Below are 26,500 nucleotides of genomic sequence, written 5' to 3' on the forward strand. Positions count from 1 at the left end.
TTTGATTGCGGCCATTTTAAATCTCCTGTTTGTGAAATTCGTGATCGGTTCCTGTGTGTGGTGTGTTTTGTGCACATGTTTTAGAGCAGCAGCACACAAAGCTTTTAGAAAGACATTTGATACTTTGGTTTTATAAATAATGATTTGTTTTGGCCTTCAAACCTTTTGCAAACTCTATGAATGGGCATTTGTTGGTAGTTGTTGAAGAAATATTACTTTACTTATCTTTTTACTACCTCTCTTTAAACAACGGAGGAGCTATTCGCTTTCTGCTTATGGCCATGAAGAATAATTTAGGACAGTGGTTCCTAACTGGTCTTGCTTCAGGAGTCACATTTTTCCTTAGTCATTAAGTCGCAGCCAAAGTGTTGAAAGTTTTTGAGCCACTAAATTATATTTCACAAAAAAATAGTGCAGTAATGCGCAATGCCTTCATGGACTGTTAATAAACATGGATAAACCCCCAAAAAGTTAAACAAAAGTGCAATTATAGATCAAAACTACAGAAATACAACAGGAGATTTATCTTCAACTACAGGCACATATGCTTTTCGAACAGCTGTATGAAATATGAATAAAGGCAGACTTATCGAATTCTAAACTTGCAAATGCTTAATGCTTAAATGAAAGCTAACTGCAGATCTGATGATGTTGGTTTTGGCACTACTGGCCGCAAACAGCTACTGCAGGGGTGCTGCAGCAGGAAACACTGCTCCTTCAAAATAAAAGTGCAGCACAGTGCAAAAAAATGTCACGCACGTCGACCCACCAGTTGAGAACCACTGGTTTAGGTGCTCCACTTTGGATCTTTTTCTCGGAGGCAGATTGATCCTGTTCAAGTAAAAGGAAATGGTTATGAGTTAAAAAAAAAAAAAAATCTTTAAACCAGTGAGGGATATGAAAAAGACCATGTTAGAGTCAGTCAGAGAGAGAAAAGGCAGGAGAACAGCCGGTCACGGAAGAAGTTATGTTTGTGTTCTGATGCTGACAGACACCTTAATTATTTCTGTCACAGGAAGTCTGAGGAGCTCGCTGCTGACAGAGCAGAGCACTTTTTGGTATCTGTTATGGCATCTGTCTCTCTGGAGTCTCTCTTCTGAGACAGTGGGAGGATTTTTTTTTTTTTTTTTAAATAAATCTCTGTAAACGCCATTCCAACTGGCCCTTTTCCATAAAGCCACTCGACCTTCCTTCAGCTGCCTCTATTCCCCCAGTCCAACTCTATCTCTTTTTTTTTTTTTATCACACACATGATGCACGATCCCAAGAGCAAAATACAACAACATTTAATGCACATAATCTAAAATTCTGTATGTTTTAGTTTTTTTTAGCCTCCACACTTGACCTCAGAGGGGTGGGGTCTACTTCTAGCCAGAGAGAGCTACTGTTTGTCACTCAGCAGCATGACTTTTGGACCCACTAAGCTCCCTGTAGGGCTGAAGTCGAGTCTTGAATAGAGAGGGAGCCACGAAGAATGGGAGCCTTCACTCACTGAAAGCAAAGCAGCAGAAAAGAAGAAAGAAAAGAAAAGGAAGCAGTAAAAGGAGCTCTTTCACTCAAACCAATCCGTAACATTTTGGAGAGCCCGGGTTCGCTTGTGGCACTGCGTTCACCGGAGAAAAGTGGACAGTAGTTACACCCCAGTTCTGAGTGATAGCGGGGTTTTTTTTTTTTTTTTTACCTCGGCTTATTCTTTTTTATTTTCCACTTGGATGTTATACAAGGCAGCTTGTTGTAGGGTGCCTCAGAATGGGAGCTATGGAGGCTTTTTATTTGACAAACTGTCATCGTGTTGGATCTGAGACCATGGTGAATGGAGGGAAAGTGTGTGTGTGTGTGTGTGTGTGTGTGTGTGCATGCGCGTACGTGTGCATGCACGTACGTGTGCATGTGTGTGTGTGTGTGTGAGAGAGGCAGAGAAAGAGAAAGAAATCTCATAAACCGAAGAGACTATCTGTTTTTGTAACCATGGCAACGGAACATGCCGCTGCTCATCTCTGCATTGTTAGTGCTCATTACCCTCAGAGCAACAGATTATGTTTTAGCCTTGTTTATTTCTCAGTATCATCTCCACAAGAGATGTGGGGGGAAAAAAAAAAAAAAAAAAAAAAAAAGTTGTAATTACAATTTGCCTTTTGAGGACAGCGACTCACTGCAGTATCACCATCATCATTAATCTCGGCCAATGGATAGCATGTGCGCTCGCTGGGAATAATGAGCATCATATTCTGAGAGCTTTATGTTGGGTTTCATAAAATGTGGTCCGTATCCCTCTTGCAGCGTTACATTTTTTTTAGCACCATGTTCTGATTGCATTCAAAGTGCCACCTACTTTAACCGAATTAAGAGTTGCGAAGTGTTCCTGCTTGTCTGTGTGACATTATAATATAAACGCTGTAATTTTGTCCTTGTTGTTTTTTGGGGGGGGGGATTGAATTTTTACACTTCCCCTGAGCACAATTTAACTTTTTTTCCCCCATATATTTTAGCTCATTTCCAGCAGAAAAAAATGCACTTGGTGTCTGAAGTTTATTTGAAGGCAGTCATAGTCTCCAAGCAGGATGTGATGCATTGTTTCAAAATAACAATCATTGTACAGTAATTACATGTAATGACACCTGACATGTATTCCAGTCTTTAGTGCAATTACCTACCATACACGTCAAGACTTCAAAGGTCTCGCTGGCTTTCACTCTTTTGAGACCAGAAATGTCTTGTACAACCGATAGATGTGCACTCGTATCCTTTTTAACCGCGTAATCAAGCTCAATCTGACATTGATTATTATATGTGGGAAACATAAAAGGTTTTTCACACATTGATGTTCAGAAGAAACCCTTAAACTATAATGTACTGTTCATTACACAGCATGAGGTCCGTAGGTACACTGAGCAGTGGAGAAACTCCAGACTGTGTGTCACTGTGATTAATTATGTTAGTTAGTTTGTCCCAATAATTTTAAATTCACATATTGTAACACTTTGAATGCTGTTGAAAATTTGAAATATATGGGTCTGGGGACGCTCTCTTAGGGAATTATTCCCAGTCGCTGCATCCTACTGAGCGTAGACTTCGGGTTGTCTTTGAAACTAAGACACCATCCTGCTGTTTTGGAACCAGAAGTGACCATATTTGGATGATCTGTGGGGGAGCAGGCGGTGGACCTGACTCAATCTGATTGGAAACCATGAGACCCTTCCCCCGCCCACCTATCGTGGACACCTGAAGTCAACCACGGTCCTGTCAATCAAACAGACACGCCCCAAAACAAACCGCTTTTTGAGGCCTAACGTCTGATTAATAATGGGATTATTTTCAGATGGATCGCAAAAAAAGTCATAATACGAGATTTTTGCAAATGACACCATAATGACAATGAAAAATGTATTGAGTTTGTATTTCATGGGAGCACTTTAATGGGAGTCTATGGAGCCAGAGGCTTTCTGGAGCCAACCCCTAGTGGCCTGCGATGGTATTGCAGTTTGAATCACTTTTGCATCCCCCTACATTTTCTAAAACAAGAGGCTACATCTATTTTTTTGTAGACAATCTATGGCTGAAACTCTACCAGAGCTGCAGCTACATTTGGAATTGTTTTTTCCACTTACTTCAATTTCAATGCACTTAACCACCCATGCGGGTCACTGATTGGTCGGAGCTTCTGAGTGTTAATGCAACCCTTAATGCGAACATGGTTTCCAGACTGTAATCAGAGCAAAGGCTGAAGCTCTGAGCCTTAGTCGGGTTAGAAAATTTGCCCGCAAGTACCTGAAAGTGTCTTAGAGCCCTGGTGGTTTTGAACATAATGTTCCTAAACCAAAATCACTATAATTTTTGTTTTGTTTTGAAGTTGCTAATTTACAAGTAGTAAATCAGGCCTCAAATTTTAGGAGTACTCTCACTCACGCGCTCTCTGTCAGAAACAGGGGATCAGGTACCTGCCACTAAGACGCTCGCAAGGGCATGGAGTGCTGTCACCGCTGCCTGTGTTGCCACTCAAGCCCTTTGTTTGCTAATTTCGGGCTATCTCGTCAGAGGGCCGATGCCTTTGACTGATCCCGCAGTCGGAGCGGAGAAGCGCCTTTGGCCACATAAACAAATTAAAACTGTAGTCACAGACAGGCAGCTGCGTGTGTGAGATTATTTGTCTCTTGTATCTTTCAGAATGATTGCAAACGGGGCTTTTTGGAGGGAGCGATGCGAGTGGGTGTACTTTGATGTGACTTTGCTAGGAACGCTGATGATTCTAACCTCAAGACGTCCCATTACCGAGCCGTGAGGCGTTCACTGTGATCAAAGATGCTTGAAATGTATTGGAAATAAATTCATTCCACTCCACCTCATGTTAAAAGGCAAGCTTTTGCTTCTGCCTCGCAGTGCTGACATTGGACACCAGATGAACATTTCAATTTAAATCCTTTAACCTCCATAACACTTGACAGCAGTGGGGATGCCAACTTGATTTGGGCTTTGTTGTTGCCTGAACCTTTCTGGGTCACTCGGTCGGAGCTTTAGCAGATGCACGAGTGCAGTGAATGTCATACAAATGCAACACTATTTCATCATTTCCCTAATGGCCCGTTCCCGTTCAACTTGTACTGATTGAACCCTTTCCTTTAAAACAGTCTGACATTTTCTGACGCTTTCTAGTGGGCACTGAATTTTGTTTTTTTTAAATCCTTTAAATATGGGCTAAAGCACAAGCTCCCGGCTCAAGAAATATAGACCTGCTCTGGTTCCACCTACAGGCCATTATTTACACAGTAGATGTGTGTGCTGACATAGGCCCCAGGGAGGCATTGAGCTACTGGTAAGTGGCACTATTCCCGCCAGACCAGTAAGTATAAATCAATGGCACATCCCGCTGCATGATGGAGGGGGCGATATTTGGGTAACATTCATCACTGTCCTTACAGAACATCTCCACATCAGACAGTTACTATGATGAGAAAGGACAGTCAAGGTTACGGTGTGTGTTTTATGATGTAACTTCAGAGCACGGCACAGTACCGTACACACACACACACACACACACACACACACACACACACACACACACACCAAGAGCAGCGGTTCGGAATAAAATCTATTTATACGTTTGCGGCACAGACGGAGAAGACAGGGACCACGTTAACTGCCATAGCAACGGAGAGTCGTGCTTGGACGTTATATCTTAGTTATTGTAGCATAGAACACAGTGTGACAGTAGGTGCATGTGCTGAATGTCAACTCCCGCCATGCAAGCTGGAATGTCTCCCCCAGACCTTTTTAAATGTGACAAATTCGCCAGGACGCCCGATTCGTACGGCCTCTCCTACGACTGTTCTTCGTCCCGGCGCAGATCATAAATCCTCGGCCGTACCGTAGGTGAACTTGTCACATGACTCCCTGCAGTGGGCCACTGGCCCTCAGCGCAACCGTCTGCCCTGCCTGACTGTATTTCATGAGTCAAAGCCCCCGCACCGGAGGCATATAGGGAGATTTATGCATTTTAATTGGATTGGCTCCATGGCCCCTTGCTGAGAGCGGTTCTTTGAGGTATAAAGGATTGACACTGTTCTCTCCACCGCTTCAACCTCTTCCACATATCAGAGAACTGGTCCTGGAGATTTTGGTTGTAGACACAGAATGTTATGGTAATTAAGTGCATGAGATGTCACGTCATGTTAAGACGGCTTGGCCGGAGTGACCAGGGCGTGATGCAAAATGCTCGCTGCCATGTCTTGTTTCCTTCTTGTCAAACTGCCTCAGTCCACAGAAAACTGCGTTTTGTGCCATGCGCTAGCAGATCAGGGGCGAAGCCAATCTCCTCAGGCATCCGTCTGGAATGAGAAATATGTGTGTTTAAGAAATACGAGGAAAAATGTAGGGGTGGGGGGGAGAAAGATTGGAGGACAAATCGAATGTGCACAAATGTGCCTCGCCCTGCTAATTAACATGGATGCCGTATGACTGGGCCGCCCTTGCGACAGAAGCGAGCGCGTTTCGGAGTAAATCACGAGCGCACTCTTTTAGAGACCCTCACACAGACTCCCTTCGTCACGGAGGCTTGCCGACGTGAGGTGTGAGGTGCAGAGGCTCTGCGGATCACGTCATTTTGCCGTTCTGCCCGGGCAGAGCCCCCCAGTAAAAGGGGGAGAGACGTTGTGGCCGGCCGGCCGGCGACATCTCAGCCATCATGTTCTCCCAGAACAAAGAAATCATTCCCCAGTAAATCCATCACCCAGGTGTAGATACACTCCCCTCCCCTTCTCGCTCTGTTTCCTATAGCTTCGTCTTCTTTTTTTTTCCCCCTCCTCCGTTGCCGTCTCTCTCTCTCTCTCTCTCTCTCTGACCTGGCCCTCCTCCAATTGAAGGTGAGATTGTGATGGATAGAGCCTGCGGCCGCTGCACAGCTCGCCGGCCCCGGAGACCTCGGGGTCCCCTCACAATGCGCCACGGCGAGTACCACCTACTGCATCAATACCTCCATCACGCAGCGGGCTGCGAGCAAACGAACGTGTCACGTGCAAGCGCACACCACCGAGCATGCAGGCACAAACACTGACATCTGTTGCCACCTACTGCATCGGCACCCTTCTCAAGTGAAAGGGGGATGAGATCGGGCTTACTTACGTGGAGACTGCCACACGCACGCACACACACACACACACACACACACACACACACACACACACACACACACACACACACACACACACACACACACACACACACACAGATGTCTGCTCTATATAACATCTTTCCAGCCCCCTCCCCCCCCTCTAACGTATACACAACGGCTCATCAGGCAGGAAAATCAAAAGAGCGCTCTCCCCAGACTCAAGGAGCACTGCGGCTGTTATTGTACCAGAGCCCGTTAATGATCAGCATCTGTTCCCCTTCTCTGCTAGCGTTAGTCGAGCTGCCACTAAACAAGGCTTTTGTGCGATATTTCATCCCCCAAGTTTCCTGAGTCGAACTTGACTGGTGGAGGAGGGGGGCGAGGGAGGGGGGGGGTGATGTTGACGTTGATGGTCCCTCTCTCTCTCCCTGCCCCCTGCTGAAAATACTGCTGTGTGGTCCAAATATGATTTGAAGTGGTGCTTTTTTGAGAGACAACGCAATATGCTTTTTTTTTTTTTTTTTTTTTTTTTTTTTTTTTAGGGTTATTCCTCAACGTATGCAAATATTTTCTTGGGTTCGTCTCACGCCGTTGCTCCGAGTCGTGCGTTATTTGCTGGCAGCCTATAGATTCTCAGTGCTTGCACAGTTAAGAGGGAGTTTCGCTAAGCTTTCACCTGTGCTGTGCCTAACGCCATGTCGACGCCAATTTACTGCCTGCCTTGAAGTATTTGTAACATTCCTCTGTTTTAAAAATAAAAAAAAAGCCTGTTTGATCGTCATGTCAGGTTCCACCCAGACAGTCTTCGACTCCCATCAGTGATGACAGGCAGTCGTAAGGAGGTTGGCAGATTCCTTTAAAGTTAACCACCCACCGCCCGGACTTACACTTTTTTTTCTTCTTTTTTTTTTCTCCCCGTTTTTTTTTTTTTTTTTAAATCAATGCCCAGCAGTCTGAAAAGGAGGACGATCCCTTCGGGAAATTAGGCAGCCTCAGTAGCTGACCAAAGTGTTTGGATGCAGTAATTATGCTCAGTTAATAAATCAAGATGTCACTCTCAGATGCCCGTGTTTTTCATATAGATGGTGTCTGTTCTACCCCACTGGTTGCAGAATTGTCAGATAATAACTAATTCCAGATGTGAATTGCACTGGGGAATCAGCACATCTGTTCCACTGACATGTGCTTGTAAGACGTTAAATCTTTTTGAGCCGTGGCCCCCAACATTTTTTTGCCAGATGTTAAGCCACAAGCTTTGTTAGATGAAATGAAGTATGCCTTTATTAACATGAACCATTATGCTGCGAGTCTGTTTGTATAAATTCATTTTAAACTGGATATTATTCAACTTTTCATTGCAGTGGAAATAATCGCAAATGCTGATGTTCGGAATTAACTTTCATTGTTTGCAGTCATTCATACTACTGCCACTTGGAGTGATAGCCACTTGTCCAGTACTTCAAGCAAACTATTCAAATGCTTGCTAATTACTTTCAGCTAACTGTTTCACCCTCTCTGCTCTCATTGCTTGCTATTTTTCATGCCACTTAGTGATGTGATGTTCAGGTATTTCAGCTGACTCAATATGAGGATATCGCTCCTTCCTCTGCACCTTATCTGCACACAATTTGTCCTGGAGAGGGTCACATGATGCTGGAGTTTACCCCAGCTGACACGTGGCCAAGGGCAGTCGTCTGAATTGTGTCACCTCTCTAAAATTGTCATTACATATACAAACGCTAGAGGCCACTACATTTTAAAACGTAACTGTGGGTCGTAACTAGCTGCTTGTTCAAAAGACCTGTGGCGTGTTTTCTGGACAAGTCTCCTGCCACAATATGTGGATATGCTGTTTATTTGTATCAATGTAATCTGAATTCCATAAAATGTCAGTCTTTCTATGTACTTCCTGGGTATACAAGTAGAATCTCTGGTTTTGGATGTATTGTGTTTGAGGATTTCCTTCTTGGATCTTACTAATAAAGCAGAAAAAAAAAGAAGGTACAAGCGTTTAAAAAATATGCGTGGCAGCTTGTGTTGCTGCTTTGGTTGTTTGATTGTGACCAAAGACGTCAGTCATACTGCAGATTGGGCCGCCATGTTGCCTTCTCTTGTTCCCGTCCAAGAATCCCTACGCGCACTTTGGCTTTTACGTCCTGATGTAAATTCCTTTCATGGCTACAGCCGGCAAACTGTTGATTGTTATCTCTCCCGTAAAGCCACAAATTTACTGTCAGCAAAAGGCTTTTTACTGCCCAAAACCAGCTGCGGTGGCAAATTACTATCCGAAAAGAGCAAATTATCTAAAAGCAACAGTGGAAGTTATTGAGTATGTTTCGGTTTGATTGAATTCCTGTTGTGCTGGTCTTCGACACCTGTGGCCCTTTTGGGCTGCTTGCTTTGTTTCACTTTGTTGTCTGACCAAAAGGAAACAAAAGGGAGGCATTTTAGATTGATTCGCGCTGACTAATTAATGATTCATATCTGCCACCTGTGACTTATGTGTAGTGCTTTATTGAAGGGTGGGGTGAGTGCACGTTGCCCCCAAACTAACAATAATGAAAAAGAAAAAAAAAGCTTTAGATTGGATAAAATGGTCTTTTAATGTCATATTTATTTCACCCTTTTTACAGTTGATTGTTATTTGTCTGTTTTTTGCTCTTCATGTGAACCCGTTAATATGAAATACATAAATATGAAATACGTACGTGATCTGTTCCTTACACTCGTGTTTAAACACCAAAATGTGTTTCAGGGTACAATTACAAGAAAAATATTCCCGATTACTTGCTTTTTCTGAGATCAGCCAATTACTGACCACTTCCTGTCATCGCTTGCGTTGCAGAACACCGACCCCGTTCACGACATGCTCCTGGATGTCATCACCTGGGTCGGCATCCTCCTCTCACTGGTCTGCCTGCTCATCAGCCTCTTCACCTTCTGCTTCTTCCGCGGCCTCCAGAGTGATCGCAACACCATCCATAAGAACCTGTGCATCAGCCTGTTCATCGCCGAGTCCCTGTTTCTGGTGGGCATCAACCGGGGCGACCAGCCGGTAAGAGTCTCGCTGCTGGTGAAGGGATTTAGCATGCAGGTTAAAGTGTGAATTTGTGTGTTGGTGGCAATTTCACATTGAAAAACATTGAAGTAATTCGAATAAAATAATGTATCAATAGGATTATGTTGTTACTATGCTAGGTTTAGCTAAGTGAAGGCTCCATATATATTATTATTTATTATAGTTTCTTGTCTAACTCGAGGTAACAAAATGAGTAAGTGTGTTTACCAAAATGTCAAACTGTACCTTTAAGTGGAAGATTAAAAACATTGAGCAAATCAAGGTTCATTTGTAGTCTCAAATGTTAAATTAAAACCAATTAAACCAGTTAATCGGACATGTTTAAAGATTGCAAAAAATGTTGTAACTTTAAAAATGCAAAAACTTAGCTGATAAGGAGGTACTATCTTAGTTTTGTTTTAATCAAAGCAGGCAATCAGTTTCCACTGTGTCTTTTTTCTTCTATTCGCCGGGAAAAGGTGTATTTCAAGTGTGTGGTTGAACGTCCACTGAAGGATATCCAGCATCTTTTCTCTAGATTCGAGAGCCTAAAATATTGTTGAGAAAATATAACCTTTGGTGTCCTGCCGTGCTGTGAGTGGTGCCTCCCAGTGAGTGCCAGTGGCCCTTGACTTTTTAGTCTCTGTCAGATACCAAATACTGAAAGCAGAAGGATTGGATGCTATTTATTCAACAAATGCACCCTCCCATGGTTGTGCAGGAGCAAACGCACACTTAAAAGCACACTCTCGTGCTCACACACCCACACCCGCCAACTCACTGTCACATCCTCGTATCTGCATCGCCGTTGTATTGCACACACTCACTGACGTGAATTCATCAGTTCACCCCGCAGTCACCTCCTGTTGCAGTTTTTTCAATTTGCAAACACTTCAGACTAATCTGGATTAAGCACTTCTATACACTAAACCTCCTTCTAGGATAATAACTGTAGTTTGGATGCCATTACTCTGCTGTAAGAGCTCAGCTCGGGTAACACGCTGTCACCGCACAGTCATCTTCAAGTGTGTGTGTGTGCTCGATATTCATACACCAGAGAAATGTGGAGTCATTACATGTATACAGGTCAGCAGCGGGCTTTTTCTTTTCTTTTTTTTTCTTCCCACCTACACCTCCTTGCAATCAGGCCGGGTTTTGCTTGCTAATGAGGCAGAACACACAGTTAGTGTTGCACTGCTGGGTCAGACACTGGAATACACATCACAGCTAACGGTCTGTCGTTGTTTATATCCAGATTATTCCCCACATACCAGTTCACAGCTGTGTTATAAGCGCAGGTGATGAGTATAGACTTCACAGAGAAAGAAAAAAAAATAGTTTGCTCTTTAAATATCACGATAACTATCAGAACTAAAAAATAAAAAAAAAAATCACAGGACATGGTTTAGCCGCGAAGCTAACTCCCTGTGAAGTTGGGAGGCAATGCTTTGGCCCTCCACCTTCCATCACATTTTATGGGTATGATTCACAGCCCGGCTGTAAGATCGCTCTCCTGGACTGCAATTAATATCCACTCAACCTTTTAGCTATTTAATTGAATCCATTTCAGTGACAAAATACGCTAGTTATGTTCAACTGTGCCAATAATTACATCAATCAATGTAAGTACTGTATCTTATCCTTGTTAAGGACGCGTGTGCGGCCGAACGCGTACATGCAAATGACAGCCCGCCGTATGTCTGTACACAGACAAGCCCCCCGTCCGGCTCAAGTGTGGCGGCGGGCTGCATTATGTACCCGGCCGGGGCGGACTTCCAAATGGCTCTTGGACCGTCGACTTCGCTTCTTCATAGCTCTCTTTCATCCACGCCAGCGACGGCAGACTGAGACCTCGGTGGCTGCGGCCTCCCTCTGCCGGTCGCGGCGGGCGGGCGTCCGATCGCGTCAGCCAAACAAAGCTCAGCGACGCTGATTGTCAGAAAGACACAAAACGGGGGAGAAGTCAGGAAAAAGCTGCTCGGCGGCAGTCGCTTGGTTTCAACGCGGTCGCGTTACGACGCCCTCACGCAACGTTCAGGAAACTAATGAAGACAAGTGATTTCAAATAGTCTCTGATCTTTAATGTTCAAAATCACTCATCCTTTCCCTCCCTCTCCCCCCCCCCCCCCCCCCCCGACTTTTATCTCTTCTCACGAAACCTTCCCAGATTGCTTGTGCTGTTTTCGCCGCCCTGCTCCACTTCTTCTTCCTGGCGGCGTTCACGTGGATGTTCCTCGAGGGCGTGCAGCTCTACATCATGCTGGTGGAGGTGTTCGAGAGCGAGCACTCGCGCAGACGCTACTTCTACCTGGTGGGCTACGGCGTCCCCGCTCTGATCGTGGCCGTTTCGGCGGCGGTGGACTACCGCAGCTACGGCACAGATCGAGTGTGAGTACACGCGGAGCCGGATTGGTGAGCGCACCGGGCTTCGCAGTCTCGCCCGAAGCCTTCGGAACGACTGGCTGTCCTCGCGGCAGGATGTTCAAATCACATTTTGCCAGTTTTTTGGGGTTTTTTTAGGCTATTTTTTTTTTTTTAGAAATGATTGGGTTCGATTTGTTTTCCCCGGAGTACAATTCAAAACTATACGTTACTTTACATGGGCAGCTTCTGGGTCCCACATACGAAACAAATCGTTCCAGGGTTAACTCTAAACACCAACAAATTACACATCAGGACTCATTCACCGGTCAATAGACAATATCGCCAAGCCTAAACGTTTGTAAAATGTCTTTTATTGCTTGACAATAAGCGTCGTAAAAAAAAAAAACCTAGAAAGTAACGAGTTTTTTTTGTTTCCCTTTTAAAAAAAGGCTGCTGCTGCTTTTAAACTAGAGGTGTGGAGTTCAAACCATGTGGGTGTTTTCAGCTGGGAGAGTCTTTTGAAAGAAAATAATTGTATGTCGGGCAATCAAAAGGTTCAAAGATTGCTCCTCTCGCACGCGAATGGTGCACAGCGGCGGGACAGGCATGAAGCAGGGGGGGTAGCGCTCCTCCTTGTGAGTACATTTTCCACGTTCGATGGCTCGATCAACATCAGCACCTGAGTTGCACACGTTTGTTTGACCGCTGGTCTCCGTGCATTTGGGATTTTGTTTTTATGGACATGACCAGAGGGCGAGCGTCAAATTTTCGTGCCAAACTCGTGAAATCCTTAAAAAAAAATGATTCAGTTGCTATGGCGATGAAGCAACGATCCGGGTGAGGGGCAGAACGTCATTGACCGAGACCCAAAAAAAAAAAAGCTTCATCGGGTCAGGAGCACAACCAGGTGGGTTTTCTCTGACATCTGCAGGTTTTGCACCCTGAATTCATTTTTTTTCAGAGTGACACCGCTCCCGCTCCCTAAAACTACTTTCTGTCTCCCGATAATTTGACCAAAAAAAAATAAAAAAATCTCTACTTAAGTATCAGGCGCATGGAGAAATTGCAAACGTCCAAAATGCCACAAAAACACGGGGAACTAAGGTGCCGGCGTTAATCAAGCGACAAGACTTTGGAATACCTGCCGACGAAGGTCAACTCCTTCCCCTTGCTCCACGCTCATGTGTGTGCTGCTGTGCAGCAGGAACAGTGTCTGAGCTTTTTGATCGCCCGTCGTATTATGGAAATTATTCAACGATTTTTACATGTTCAGGCGGGATTGTTGGGATCGGACACTTTGTTTTAACGCCAAACTGAGGGAACATCCACGGAAAGACTGCGCCCGACTTGAAAACTGGTTTGTGTTGTGTTTGAGGGGTTTTAATAATGTCACACATGACGCTCCAATAGCTATCGCTTTAATGACGCAGAACGGTTACTCAGGGCGTACGTTCCCCCTCCCACCCCCCCCACCCCCCACTGCTGAATTAACATTGTCTTGACAGTGAAAAATGCTCACATGAGGAGATGGTACTGCTGGAAGAATATGAGCCTATCGTGGTTCATTTCTTCAGCATTTTGAGTAACGAACGTCGAGATGGCGATGGAAAGAGAGAGAAAGCGACGGGAGATCAACGAAAAAGATGGAGAGTAACGCAGACGGCCTTTTTGTGTTTCCCAGTGTAATTTCCACAGCTCCGTTCTCTTTGAAATACTATAAAGCAGTATAATGCCAAACGGGGTGGGGGGGGGGGGGGGGGACGCTCTCCATCCGTCTCCGTTAATCTCAAACCCATCTGAAAATAATGAAGACCAGCATCAGCAGTTTGCTTCTGAGATGTTTATCATATGTGGCTCGCACACATCAACTGGTAGATGGTGCGTTTGTAGACCGGCGGAGCTATAGTTCTTGATGATGGATGCGGTGACAGCCGCCACCGCCCGAGCTTTGGCATCACGTGAATAATTAAAGGCTGCCACCGGTGGAACAATTACACGCAGCCGTGTGAAGGATGAAGGAAGGGACAAGGTGCGACACGTGGTGAATGTCAGAAGGTTGGAGGGGAGCGCGCGGCTCTGCCGCAAATTGATTTTCGGCGCCGTGGCAGGCGTTATCGGAGGTGGTGTCGCTTTGAGCAGAAAAAAAAAACCCAACGAGTTGCGGTGGCCCGGCTGCAGCAGATGAATGAAGCCACGTCGAGTGACTCCCAATAAGTGAGCGCATGAAAGAGGGCCGCCGCAGCCCGAAGGTCGGCGCGAGGCCCGAGATCAAACGGGAATCTCTGATCTGAGCGGGATTTCCATTCAGTTCCTCTCCGTCATTACTCTAAATGTGCCCTTGAGCAAAACGATAACCCCGCTGTAGTCCAGTGAGGCCGCTCAGCGAGCAGAACAGCAAAACAAGGGTGTGATCCTGTGTAGTTTCTCCGGTCTCGTGAAAGCGATACATCAAACCACCTGTAAGCTCAGGAGGTGGAATTACCTTTTAGTTGCAGTAATCTATTTATTGTTACAGTTGTCTGTTAACTCTTTCTTTTCCACTGAGCACGCAGAATAACGGCGAATATGGCAGAAGGCCTCTTATGGAGTTTTCTTGTGCATAACAGTTTGCATTTACCCAACTGTAGCACGCATCCTTGAGCCCAAACAAACATGCCGATATGCGCTTCTTTTCCGATAAAACATTTAAAGGCCGTTTTCTTTTATTTTTAAATACACAATATGGCTGTTTACTTCTATTTGATATTAGCCAGCAGCGCTACTGTTTGCAAGCAAATCTTCGACCGTGTTTACTTGACCGCTGTATGAGCTGTTGTTGTCTTATTGACCACAGCGTTGGTCGATGCCAGTGCCTTTTCTGTGCGCTGGAAAAAAGACATTCATCTCTTTACATCGATGATAGCCGAGCCTTTCTTTACTATCTACAGCTGAGCATCTGAGGTTGTTTAAGCTGACAGGACCCACACATGGAAGATTTTTTTTTTTTTTTTTTTTTGTGAGCAGACTTGGAGTACAGCAACATATATTGAAGGGATGCCGTGTTTATATGTATCTCGTCATATTTTGGAGTAAATTTGGCGGAATGGACGTCTTTATTTAAACCAATACGGCAGGACTTTCACAACTAAATGAGCATCAGGTACATTCATGCGGCAGCCCGTGAGAATTAAACCAGATAAAACTCTTATTTCACGTACAGAGTTTTAAAATCTGGTGTCTGGTGAGACGTTCCCGTGCTCGCTGGATGAATGCTAATTCGGACAGGGATTAAGAAAAAAAAAAAAAAAAACACTTCACTTGTGTGGCTCTCTGGACTTTCCAAAAGTTTTAACACATGACACGGTGCTAAAATCGTAAAGATACACGACTCCATCAATATCTTCTTTCAGTGGATATCTTGCTTAGAAGGAGACCGAGCTACCTGAGCAGCTTAGTGTTTCGACGTGCTGTAATTATTCAGTTTGAGAAACCATCTCTGGAAAGCAATAAAACAGACTAGCTTGAATCCAGGAGTTTTGTCTCACGAGGCGTGCACAAGACGCCAACGAATCAGAGTTTCGTCGAAACTTTGCTCCATAACACCAAATTTCCCAGACTGCCTTTGATATAATATGACCACACGCGCCAGACACCTCTTAAAGGTTAAAGGCAAGATGTGCCTCCGGGCCTTCGACTGAATCAAAAGCCGCTGGTCATCTTCGTGGCCCAAATATTTCACATTTCGTCATCAACTCACTGTCACGCCGATGACCGTCTCCATTGCCGAGATGAGATTAAGTTGCCTCGGCTCTCGGGACAGCATGTGTCAGCTCAGTGCAGATTGGTGGCACAAATGCCAGAGCACCGAGCACGAGCTGTTGGCACGACAACCTTTATTTTGCTTTTTTTTTGTGTTATTTTTGATTTGTATCGTGCAAAAAAGTAGCACGCCAGGAGGGAAGACAAAACCAGCTGCGTACCAAAAAGGCAAAAACAAACATGACACGAGTGGAGAAGGGGGAGGGAAGACGAGGCAGAGAGAAAAGATGACAGCTCGCAGATCCTGCCGCCCACCAAGTCTTTTAAATCTTTCCATGATCTCAAGAAGAAGACGGCAAAAAACGAACAATGGATCCTTCAGCATAATTTATAAGAGCGACATTGGGAGCGTAGTGCTTTGATGAGCTGCCACGCTTCTCTGCATGTTGTTCAGCTTTTGTTTGCGCTTGTTCACTGTTTTGTGTGTCCATATGTGTTTTTCTGTGTCGCCTCCTTTCATCCATTGATACCAGTGAGGGGGAGACATATCAAGTCCCAGTAATAGCAAAGGAGCAGTCAATTTTTGTGATGTCACTTGGTATACAGTATTTTCTCTTGTTTTCAAAGTATTGTCTGCTGTTTTTCAGAGGTGTTGGGGGACAAAAAAAAATAGAAACGTGTGCAAACTTGTCGGTGGCAGCTGAGCTTTTTCATGCGAATTAGGCGCTATTGCTGTAAATACTGTTTGTTTTTCCTCTGAGAAAATGGTACCAGAATAACATCATCATTATAATGCCATCACATTTGCTCTGCATGATATTAATATAGGTCTCATTTCAAAGAAAATGAAATTCTACATACATTTCACAACTGCTTTAAGCAATATTTTCACGAGATACAGATGGGTAATTTGCGTGGCATCTTTATCTCCAGCTCTTTTTTTTTTTGTTGCTGCTGTCACTTTTTAAAGCCCAATAATGTGTTCCTCTAAAGTTCCCCAAACACTTCAATTCGCCTTAAAATGCTCCTGAATTACATCTAATTCTCTGCCACTTCCATTTTCCCTCTCTTGTCAGCCTGAATGACAACGCCGCTGTATGAACTGTAATTTTCCAGTGGCCAAAAATGGAGGCGTCTGTCTGCTGCAGCAGCGGAGATTAAAAGATTAATAATTCAACCGTAGGTCATGAATCACATTTTTTTTTTTCCTCTTTTCTTTTTTTTTTTCTTTTCTTTTGTGACTTCAAAGGAGCCCTGTCACCTTCCACTGGCCCCGATCCTTTTGGTCTGGATTTAGTTTCCATTGGCAAGAAGAATTGACTTTCTGTATTGTTTTGATATGAAGTGTAGGGTCGGGGGAGCATGTGATTCCATTATTGACATAATTATAGCGGCCCAACAGAGTCATCAGAGTTAACACGAACATGTAAGACACTTTGTTGAGTGCTTTAAGGACTGTGTGTGGTCATGTCTGTCGGGGTCAAGGTCAATCTCATTCCGTTGAAGTGGTACAGTTCGGATTCAGTGGGAACCTAATTGAATCATTCATAAATTATCGTCCGTGATGGTAATTTGCCACCTTAACCCGACAAATTGAAACAGAAAAGAGCTAAATTTCTGGTCTCTGTCAGGCAGCCTTTGCAGATATAGCCAGGGTTCAACTTAACATTCTTTCCCCACTGACCCAGTCGGTCAGAGCTTCGGTGGCCCCTTGTACATTTTCACTGTCCTCGCAGACAAATCATTTTGGTGAATTATTCCATAATTCATAACAGTGATGTTACTTTTGGTTTTGGTTGTTTATGATGTAAGAACGGAAGTTATGATTATAACATCTTCGTGAGTGTGGACTTAATAATTAACTCTCGTGTCAAGGAATGAGACAACGCTCAGAGATCTCGGTGTGTCCCACAGATGGAAGATTTTGTTGTGCCGGCGGGCGGAGCGACGTGTGACTCGTGTGTGTGCTGGGACTCGTGCGGACCTTTTGTCTTCCTCAAGTGTATTTCAGCGAATCACGATGCATTTTCACGACGTCGTCTTAAACGCGCTCACACCGTAGACTGATAGGCCACAACTAGCCCGCCAACTGACCCTGCCCAAACTTGAATCGGGCCATTGACTCTGTCGAACCATGGTATCTACATCCTATTCCTGTTTTCTCTTTTACTTTTGACTAGTACACCTGTTTTGGCTATGAAAGGCCATCATTATGTCTTTAACATTGAAAGCTCCCTCTCCTCCAGATTCTCACTGATGGTCATAATGACTGACGGTCTGTGTTTTGAAGTGCCTTTTCCTCCGTGTCACCGCAGCCACCCATTTGATGTATATCCTCTGAGCAGGAGAATAACGCTATAACCTCAAACCACCCCCCTCCTCCCTCCCTCCCCCAATCCCCGACCCCCCCCCCCCTCCCTCCACACATACACACACACACACTTTCTTAACATATTCACAATCCTCTCTTCCTTCAAATCCCCCCTCACCTCTCACTTTCTGCCTCTCTCATTGCAGTTGCTGGCTTCGCCTGGACACGTACTTCATTTGGAGTTTCATAGGACCGGCAACCTTGATAATTATGGTAAGCGTGCCCACCCCCCCAACCCCCTCTCCACCCCCCACCCCTTCTACTCATTAACCCTACTTAGCCTGCGGGTCGTCGCTTAAATGGTCCACAGAGATCCCTTTTTCTAGTTCCTATCTCCCTCTTCTCTCTGCCCTGTCGAGCATATATGCCACCGGCGGGCACGGAGCCGTCCAGAAAAACGAATGAGGGCTGTAGAGAATATATTGCAGTTTGTCACCCCTGCTGCAGCAGTCACCGGCTGAGACAATTTTAGGAGGGCGGAGGGGGAGGGGGAGGGAGGGAGGGGGGGTAGTCGTAGTGTGGAGTGAGAGACAGAGAGCCAGAGAGAGAAAGAGCGAGTGAACTCTGCTCAGTATGCAGTGTTGGAGTAATCCGCACTGCGATTATGATTGATTTTGTTCCCGTTCCAACTCCACTACCTTTTTCCATCTCCAACCTCACAGGCACACACAGACAGCTCTGGGTGCAGATACACATGCCTTATGCAAGGAGGACACACACACACACACACACACACACACACACACACACACACACACACAGACTTTCTGTGCCTTTCCCAACTAGGACAGCCCTCATTTTCTTTTAAAAGAGCTTATTTACTGATCCAACTGTTTTAAATCTGATATAAAACTGGTGTTCATCAAAGTGTTTACGGCAGTGCCAAGCTGTAAATCCTGCTTTGTCACCAGAGATGCTCTTCCAATTTTCCAAGACACCAATCAGCCATGATAATAAATATTGGGTATCAGCAACTTATAAATATCCCTGACAACAACAAAAAAGTGACAGTTTGATTGTCTAATCGGATTATTTACGGAAAAAAAATCACAATAAAATGTTATTCCAACTGCCCAGTTACGATCTGTTTGCCAGATCCAAACAACCATAATGCACTTTCACGCTCCAGTTTGGAGTAATCATTCACAATACATCTCTGTGTGCCTCATGCCTCACTCCTTTCTCTCTCAGACTCACACGCAAGAATATCTATGTTGGAAAGACGGCGAGAGCTCACATCTAATTCTACTGCTGGGAATGTGGTGATGGTGTGGCCAAAGGTTTTGTAACGTGTTCAGGGTTGTTTTTTTTATCGTTTTGTTTTGGAGGTTCTCGCCTCATGTTAGATGCATGCTTCCTGGAAACAGCAGTAACGTAAGTGTACTCCTACTAATTGCTGTCATTCTTGAGGTGTAATTTTTCAACAGTCTCCCGTCCTGCATACCGTGACCAGAATTGACTCTTTTTCTATTTTAGTGATTACTGACTCAGAGGAAAGAAAATAATGAGATACACAAGAGTGGGTCTGTTTAATTCAAGTTTTGTTTTTTTGATATCCAGCAGTCAAAACATAAGGCTACTTGTTTATTTTTCAGCTAATTTGCAGACTGTTCAGCAAATGTAGAAACAGAAGTTCAACTTCTGTCTCTGCTTTTTAAGTTTTACTCACTAATCTGTTTTTAAAAAATACAATAATAAAAGAAGAGAAACAGGGGACACAAGGAGAAGGAAAGGGATGCAAACTAATAAGCTAAAGGCTGCCATGTGAAGCTACTTTAGTGTCTTTTTTTACCCAATTAAAAAAAAAAATGTTTTATGAGTAAATTTCTCGCAATCAGAAATCAAGTTTGTAACTAAAAACATATGAACTGAGAATAAAATGATTTTGTTGGTTTTAGTCACTGACTGAAGTTCGCTCGTGTCACAAAACGTTTTGGTTCCAATCAGACCTCCAGTTGTGACTCAAAAACTTTGGAAAACGAATCAAAAACTTTTGTTGTTTGGTTTTTGACTCACAACCAAAGAGGTATGATTTGCAAACCCCAAAACATGTAATCCAAATAATTGTATTCTCAGTTTATGTATTTTTACATTCAAATATGATATCTAATTTCAGTGCACAGAATCTGCTATAAAAACTGTGTTTTAAGCTTACATCAAAAAAGACACAACAGCACCTTCAGACTCCCATTGCCTGTGGCAGACCTGAAGACACGAGGTTATAACTGCATTTTCACAAATTTCAAGCAGCTCCAAATATTTGTTTTACGAGAAAGCAGCAGCGGTGGCTTGAATTCCCCGCGGTTGCCTCTGAGTGTGAATATGATGAGACAAGTGTGAGTAAATCAGACGGAAAGGCTCCATCATACAAGTATGCAGCTGTCTTGTCTCACTGGGTCCTGTTTAGGCCGTTGTATCACCACAGAGGTTTCATTGGATTTTGCGCTCTGTTTGGCAAAGTGGGAAACCGAGTCTGGCTGCAGTGCTCCAGCTTTGTGCTACAAAGTGCCCCGATTTAAAATGAATGGTAAAGAAACAGGAAGGCTTCAGTCCTGTGTCTCTCTTTCTTTCTCTCCCCCAGCTCAATGTGATCTTCCTGGGCATCGCTCTCTACAAGATGTTCCATCACACAGCCATTTTGAAACCAGACTCCGGTTGCCTGGACAACATCAAGTAAGAGCACTCAGATCAAACAGATATCCATTAAAGTCTCCCAAAAATAGCGTCGCTCGTGACATTTTGCTGCAGAAGAAAGAAATGTTTCAGTATGAGCGAGATGGGTTCGCTTCCAATGCTCTGACAGCAGAAATGCATCAAGTATGACTCCGCTGGAATCGACTTTTCCTCCTGTTTCCTTGATATAAAGACCTCCGGGTTCGAGAGCAGCTTTTGGATGGCGCTCCGTATTGCGACCTCTGTTTCCGAGCCGTTCGCTTCATCTTGCCTTCTCCCCTTTTGATGTTTTGAAACCTAATTAAAAGCACTTACGGTTGTCGATACCCAACCCAAGGGTCCGGGGAGTCTGAGGCTGCAAGGTAAGCACCTCCCATTATGCTGAAAGGTTGTGTCAGTGCGGGTTAAAATCAAACAGGTATTCTGTTGCGTCTCCATCATTATCTGAAAAACACTGTTGTCTGCACAGGAAAAGGCCAGGAGACAATCTGACAGACCTGACCTGGTGTTATCTTGGTGTCAACATGCCGCTGATGAATATTCATTTTGTGTGTGTGTGTGTGTGCCTTCTTTGTGTGCGTGTGTTTCACTCTGTTTATCTTCCTATGCCTGTCTGCTTTCAGATAATATGAAAGCTTGAGGGACAATAATGACTCGAACTTTCTTTGGTGTTTACAGAATTGCTCAAAGTTGTTCAACTACTTTGCTGTACATTTACTCTGCGGGTGAAATGAATGTCAGTGTAGCAAAAGGCAACTGGAGACAAGTTTCATCTGGTAAAAAGTTTCGATTCAAGCTTCAGAAGAAAAGTCTTTACTGTAGGCCAGATATCTGGAGGTGCAGTATGTGTGTGTACATTCAGTAAAAGTACACATGTCCCTGCGGAATAATGAGAAAATCCTTCTGTTTAAAATCGCACGGAGAGTGAATCAAAACTGAACAATGAACTGGCACTGAGGCAGATACTACTACTACTACTAAGTATTATGCAAGTGGGACACATGCACACACACAAACTGTAAATACTGCTGTTCTAAGACAGCAGTCAGACATCATAATAAACATTTGGAGTCAGTAAACTCATCCACACATGTTATAACAGCGTATTTCTGCCACCATGACAAAGATCTGTTTCTTGTGGAGTAAGAAAACAGAAGCTGGGCTCTGGCTGAGTACCGGTCAGTTTGGTGTTGGCAGCCTTGTCAGATACTTTAACCTCCGCGGTTCAGTCTGCCAACACCACACGTCTGCTATTGAGTCCGAAGCCAAGCCATTGACAGCCACTGATACAAACACACACACACACACACGGTGAATACACGAGTATATAAGCAGAACAAAGCAAACTTTTTTTTTTTTAAATGCATAAAACCTCCCCGCAGCATGTCTACATATTTATGTTCTATGTTACATTCATGCTTGAGGCTTTAGGCGACGACAGATCATTTTTGTAGTTGCTTGTTGCCATAATAAACTGACTCATCATGCAAGTTTTATCAAGATAGTGTTGCTTTAATGAGAAAAAGTTCTCGTGAAAGCAAAAAAGTTTCTAAATTTTGAAGCTGTTTTTTCTTCTTTTTCTTCTTTTTTTGTGTTTTCTGTTATTATATTTGTTTTGTTTTCTTCTTCTTCTTCTTCTTCTCATCATGGCACCAGTAATTCCTGTTTTTAACGAATTAGAGCGAATCAAAACAAGATTATGGGTTGTAAAATCAAAACAATGAAGAGATTCAAGGTCATCTGGTTTGTTGTTGCTACAAATGATTGATGAATGCAGTTTGAAGTGCATAATAATACATGTACATGTTACACGGTCTCATGCAGCGCATTAGAGGACCATCATCTCTGCACTTCACTTCACTTCACACCCAGGAGTTACATTTCTAAAAGTTTCATAAAGAAAAAAAACAAAAGAGTTTCAGAAGTTGTATTTAAGGTGCCTTTTCTGTGTAGAATGACATGGCAGTTTTTTCCCTCATTGTCTTTGATGTAAGCTGCAGCTCTCTGGTGTCAGGGCAGGCTCTCTACAGATGGTGTAAAGTTGTTTTGCTGCCTGTTTGCTATGATGGATAAGGGTCTGTGCTCTGTTTTAGCTGTCTGCCTCTCCCTTTTTTTTTAAGCCACTCTGGACACATTAGTCTGCTTTATGGCCACCATTGTGGCTGTTTTATTTTTTTTAATGTGCCATCACATCACTGGTTGAATCTCAGCACAGGACCCCTGCCTGCCCTGCTCTCCTCAGCCAAGTGATACACATAAAAAGGAACAAAAAAAAAACAACAACAAAAAAAAAAAAAACATCTTCATTGAGCTTCTTATAGATAGCTCGCTTTGGTAGTGCCGTGTCAGGCCCACAGTGTGTTTTTTTTTTTCCCCATCGCAAATTCACAGCGGCATGTTTCCTCAACCAATCCATGATATTTATGTGCTGCGTTTGAGCGCTCCCAAAGCGCGACGTGTTCTGACGCTGCAGCCATGTCAGGACGAAACATAGGATGAGAGCAGCATTAAGGATGTTCCATCCGCTTCGCTTAGGTTCAAACCCAACCTCGTTATTATGCAAGTGTTTCAATTACATTGCAGAAATTAACACATCATTAAATTAACATGGGTTGCACCACACAAACTTGGTTCTTGCTGTTAGTTTCTATCAAATATTTACAGGACGGGCGCTGTTGTGTTGCCAACCTAAGTAACTGACAAAACAAGATCTAGCTTGCTTACATACGACTTGTTTGGAGTGAAGAGAATATAGATTAAGGTCGACAAATCAGACCACATATTTGATAAAAAAAAAAAAAAAGGTCTTTAGTCGTGGTGAAATGGAATATTTGCTTTATTACTTTTCACCAAAAACTACCAAATGATGACTTTCTACATGTACAAAGGATTGTGGAAGTGTAATGTATCATTTGCAGAGCTACAACTGTACCATAGAGACTTAGGCCCAATTCCATTTCCCATCACGTGGCCCTACCCCTCCTTAAGGAGTGACCTCTGCTGCGTAGTAGCCCATTAGAACGGAGCTAAAAGCACTAGAGCTTCAAATATTAAACTAAGGAAATGCGACACCACTTGTTGCGTCAAAAAGAGCTGCGATTCTCCTGAGTTAATTATGAATACATTTGTAAGTCTCAGGAATGATTTAAATGTATTGAAATATACAGTGTGATCACAGAATAGTGTGTCTCCGAGAATCCGATCACACACAAAACTTCATTCAATGAAGTTTGAACCAGAAATAGCTTCATCATCCCAATGCTGCACTTTCGGGTTTACAAAAATATTCTTGAAAATAGTCCATGTTTATTTTATGGGCCATATTTCACGTTATGTCGCTTAAGTTTGCAAAGAATTCCTCTACTGGCCCATTTCGAATCTGCATCTGAAAACGCTCTGTTTGGAGAATCGCTACCCCTCCATCCCTAAAAGAAACCGGACACTCCAGCCTACACGGGCACACACGCCCAAAATGGAGAGGCGGGGGAATCGGGCCTTACATCTGATCCGACAGTGCTACAGCTGCTTTTATTCAGCCTTTACTGGACGGTCTTATTAGTGCGACCGGTAACACAAAATAAAATTGTCGGTGCACCCTAATCCTGTTTCATCTGACTGAGCCTCACTGTTTTCTGATGCGTTCATTCTGCACTGCTTTGTCAAAGCTAAAACAAGGTGGCTTCACTTTACTGCAGTGTTAATCACACGTCTACCCAAACTTAACACCTCCTGCAGTGGCTACATGCTGAAAGCCAATCATGCATTTCTCCCGAGTACTCTTGGCTTTTCTCTTCTTTTTTGTGTGTGTGTGTGTGTCTTGGCGGATCATTTTTAAACTCTGTGACACATGGCCTCTTCCTATGTCCTCTGAAAACAGAGCTGGGAGTGTGTACACAGCGTTATGTATCTGACAACCAGCAGGTCTGCTTCGAGAAACCAACTGACAAACAATAGATTCTCAAACAGAGGCGTGTGTACTGAATGTTCACACTGAGACATACCATATATGTGTATATGTGTATATATATATATATATATGAGGAAATAAACGCATGAGACTCCTCTTGGTTGGCTCTCTTGATTGCAGTGCGACTGGAAATAGATTGCTAGCAAAGGACTTTGATACAGTTTCAAAGCACGAGTGGACCAGAACAGCAGGTGCATCACTGAGCGAAGCGCTGATCCAAAATACTCCAAATCATAAAAACTGGTTTGTTCTTGCATAGCAAACCAACAATTTACCAAAAGCAATTCACCGCTCTCAACTGTTACAACGAGTAATTCCTTTTCCTATATATCCGGTCACCGTCTTTCACGTCCATTTATCCTCAGCACAGCAAGATACATTGTGTAGTTTGTTCTGCAGAAACAATATTGACTGCTGTGGTTCTTGGTGTCATATGATTTATAACACTGCACCCCCCTAAATGTACCAAACAACTGACCTCCTGACCCCCGAGTCTCACTGGCTTCAAAACACTCTGCAGTGTTTCAGATGGTCATTTGGAGGGGGGGGGGGGGGGGGGGGGCTGAACCTGCACAGCTTTTCTCAGCCCTCATTCGTCTGAGGGTTGTTGTTTTTTCCCCCCGCCAGCACCCATTACTGAAAACACGGCTAGTTAAATGAAAAGAAAAAAAAAAAATCTGAAAATATATTCAGACCGTTAACAGGTTTCATCATAAACTAGAAAAAAAAGGAAATGGATTATATTCTATATTATATTATAATCCAATCCAGACATATGTAGTATGTGTCCCTTCATATTTTAAGCGAGTCAAACTAAACAGCCTCTAAACATCAGAGTTGATCTTTTCAGACCCCCTTGTTCTCATGAGCTTCTGTTTAAAGGGTGAACCGGTTTGATGATCATGACAGCGTCCCTTAATTAAGTCAATTTAACATAGTTTAATGAGGTGTGTCTTCTTTTGTTTCATCTTTCTGCTATTTGGTTCCTCTTTATGGTTTGATGTCCTGTTTTCTGTTCAGATTTCATCATACTGCTTGTTTTAATGTGAATATTTCATCTCTCTTTCACTGTGCATCTCCTTCTCTCTCACTGCTCTTCTTCTTCTTCTTTTTTTGATTAGCATCCTGCCTTTTTATCTTATGCCGTGTTTATCTTTAACATCTTTCTGTTTTTCATCTTCCATTTCTTCTTCTTCTTTTTTTTTTCTTCCTCTTCATTTTAGCTACCGTTATTATGATGGATGTGTTATTGTAGAATGGCACTGGTAAGATGCAACATTTCTCAGTAGAGAGGGTGTAGAGTAGAATTGATATCGTGTTTGATGTGTTTCTTCCCTCCTCACCCCGTAATGGAGACAGCAGCTTCCGCTGCTCTCTGATTCATGGATTTCAACATGACTTCTGCACCGTTGTGACTTTGAGTAGCAAACTTGCCTCTGAACCCGGCAGATTCAGTCCCAGCACGCATTCCTCCCGATGCAGATAAGAAATTTCAAATGAAATGCGCTAATGCTGCGATGTACAAGATAAAAATGTCTCTGCCGTCATCAAAAACGTTGTGCTATTGATGTCTTAAACACTTTGAGGTGATAAGCATTTTACGCATACCTTTGGTTCAATAATTAACACCCTGTTGGGCTGATCACAGCACTTCCTCCTCTCTTCCCAGTAACAGCCTATGAATCGCCTTAATGCAGATTTATCATACATAAATGATCTGAGACG

General features: G+C 43.6%; 1 protein-coding gene across 9 annotated transcripts in view; it reads left to right on the plus strand.

The window, feature by feature from the left end:
- LOC138210886 (adhesion G protein-coupled receptor L3-like) overlaps positions 1-26,500 on the plus strand; it is a 153,808-nt gene that overhangs the window by 110,354 nt on the left and 16,954 nt on the right. For all 9 annotated transcript variants that reach the window (XM_069170240.1, XM_069170242.1, XM_069170243.1 and 6 more), the window contains 4 exons: positions 9,450-9,659; positions 11,830-12,050; positions 18,282-18,348; positions 20,717-20,808. In XM_069170240.1, coding sequence (XP_069026341.1) covers positions 9,450-9,659; positions 11,830-12,050; positions 18,282-18,348; positions 20,717-20,808 — 590 coding nt within the window. The remainder of the gene's footprint in view (positions 1-9,449; positions 9,660-11,829; positions 12,051-18,281; positions 18,349-20,716; positions 20,809-26,500) is intronic.

The sequence above is a fragment of the Embiotoca jacksoni genome, unplaced genomic scaffold, assembly GCF_022577435.1.
Source record: "Embiotoca jacksoni isolate LCO1_2020_lvr unplaced genomic scaffold, fEmbJac1.0.p SCAF_49, whole genome shotgun sequence".
NCBI lineage: Eukaryota > Metazoa > Chordata > Actinopteri > Embiotocidae > Embiotoca > Embiotoca jacksoni.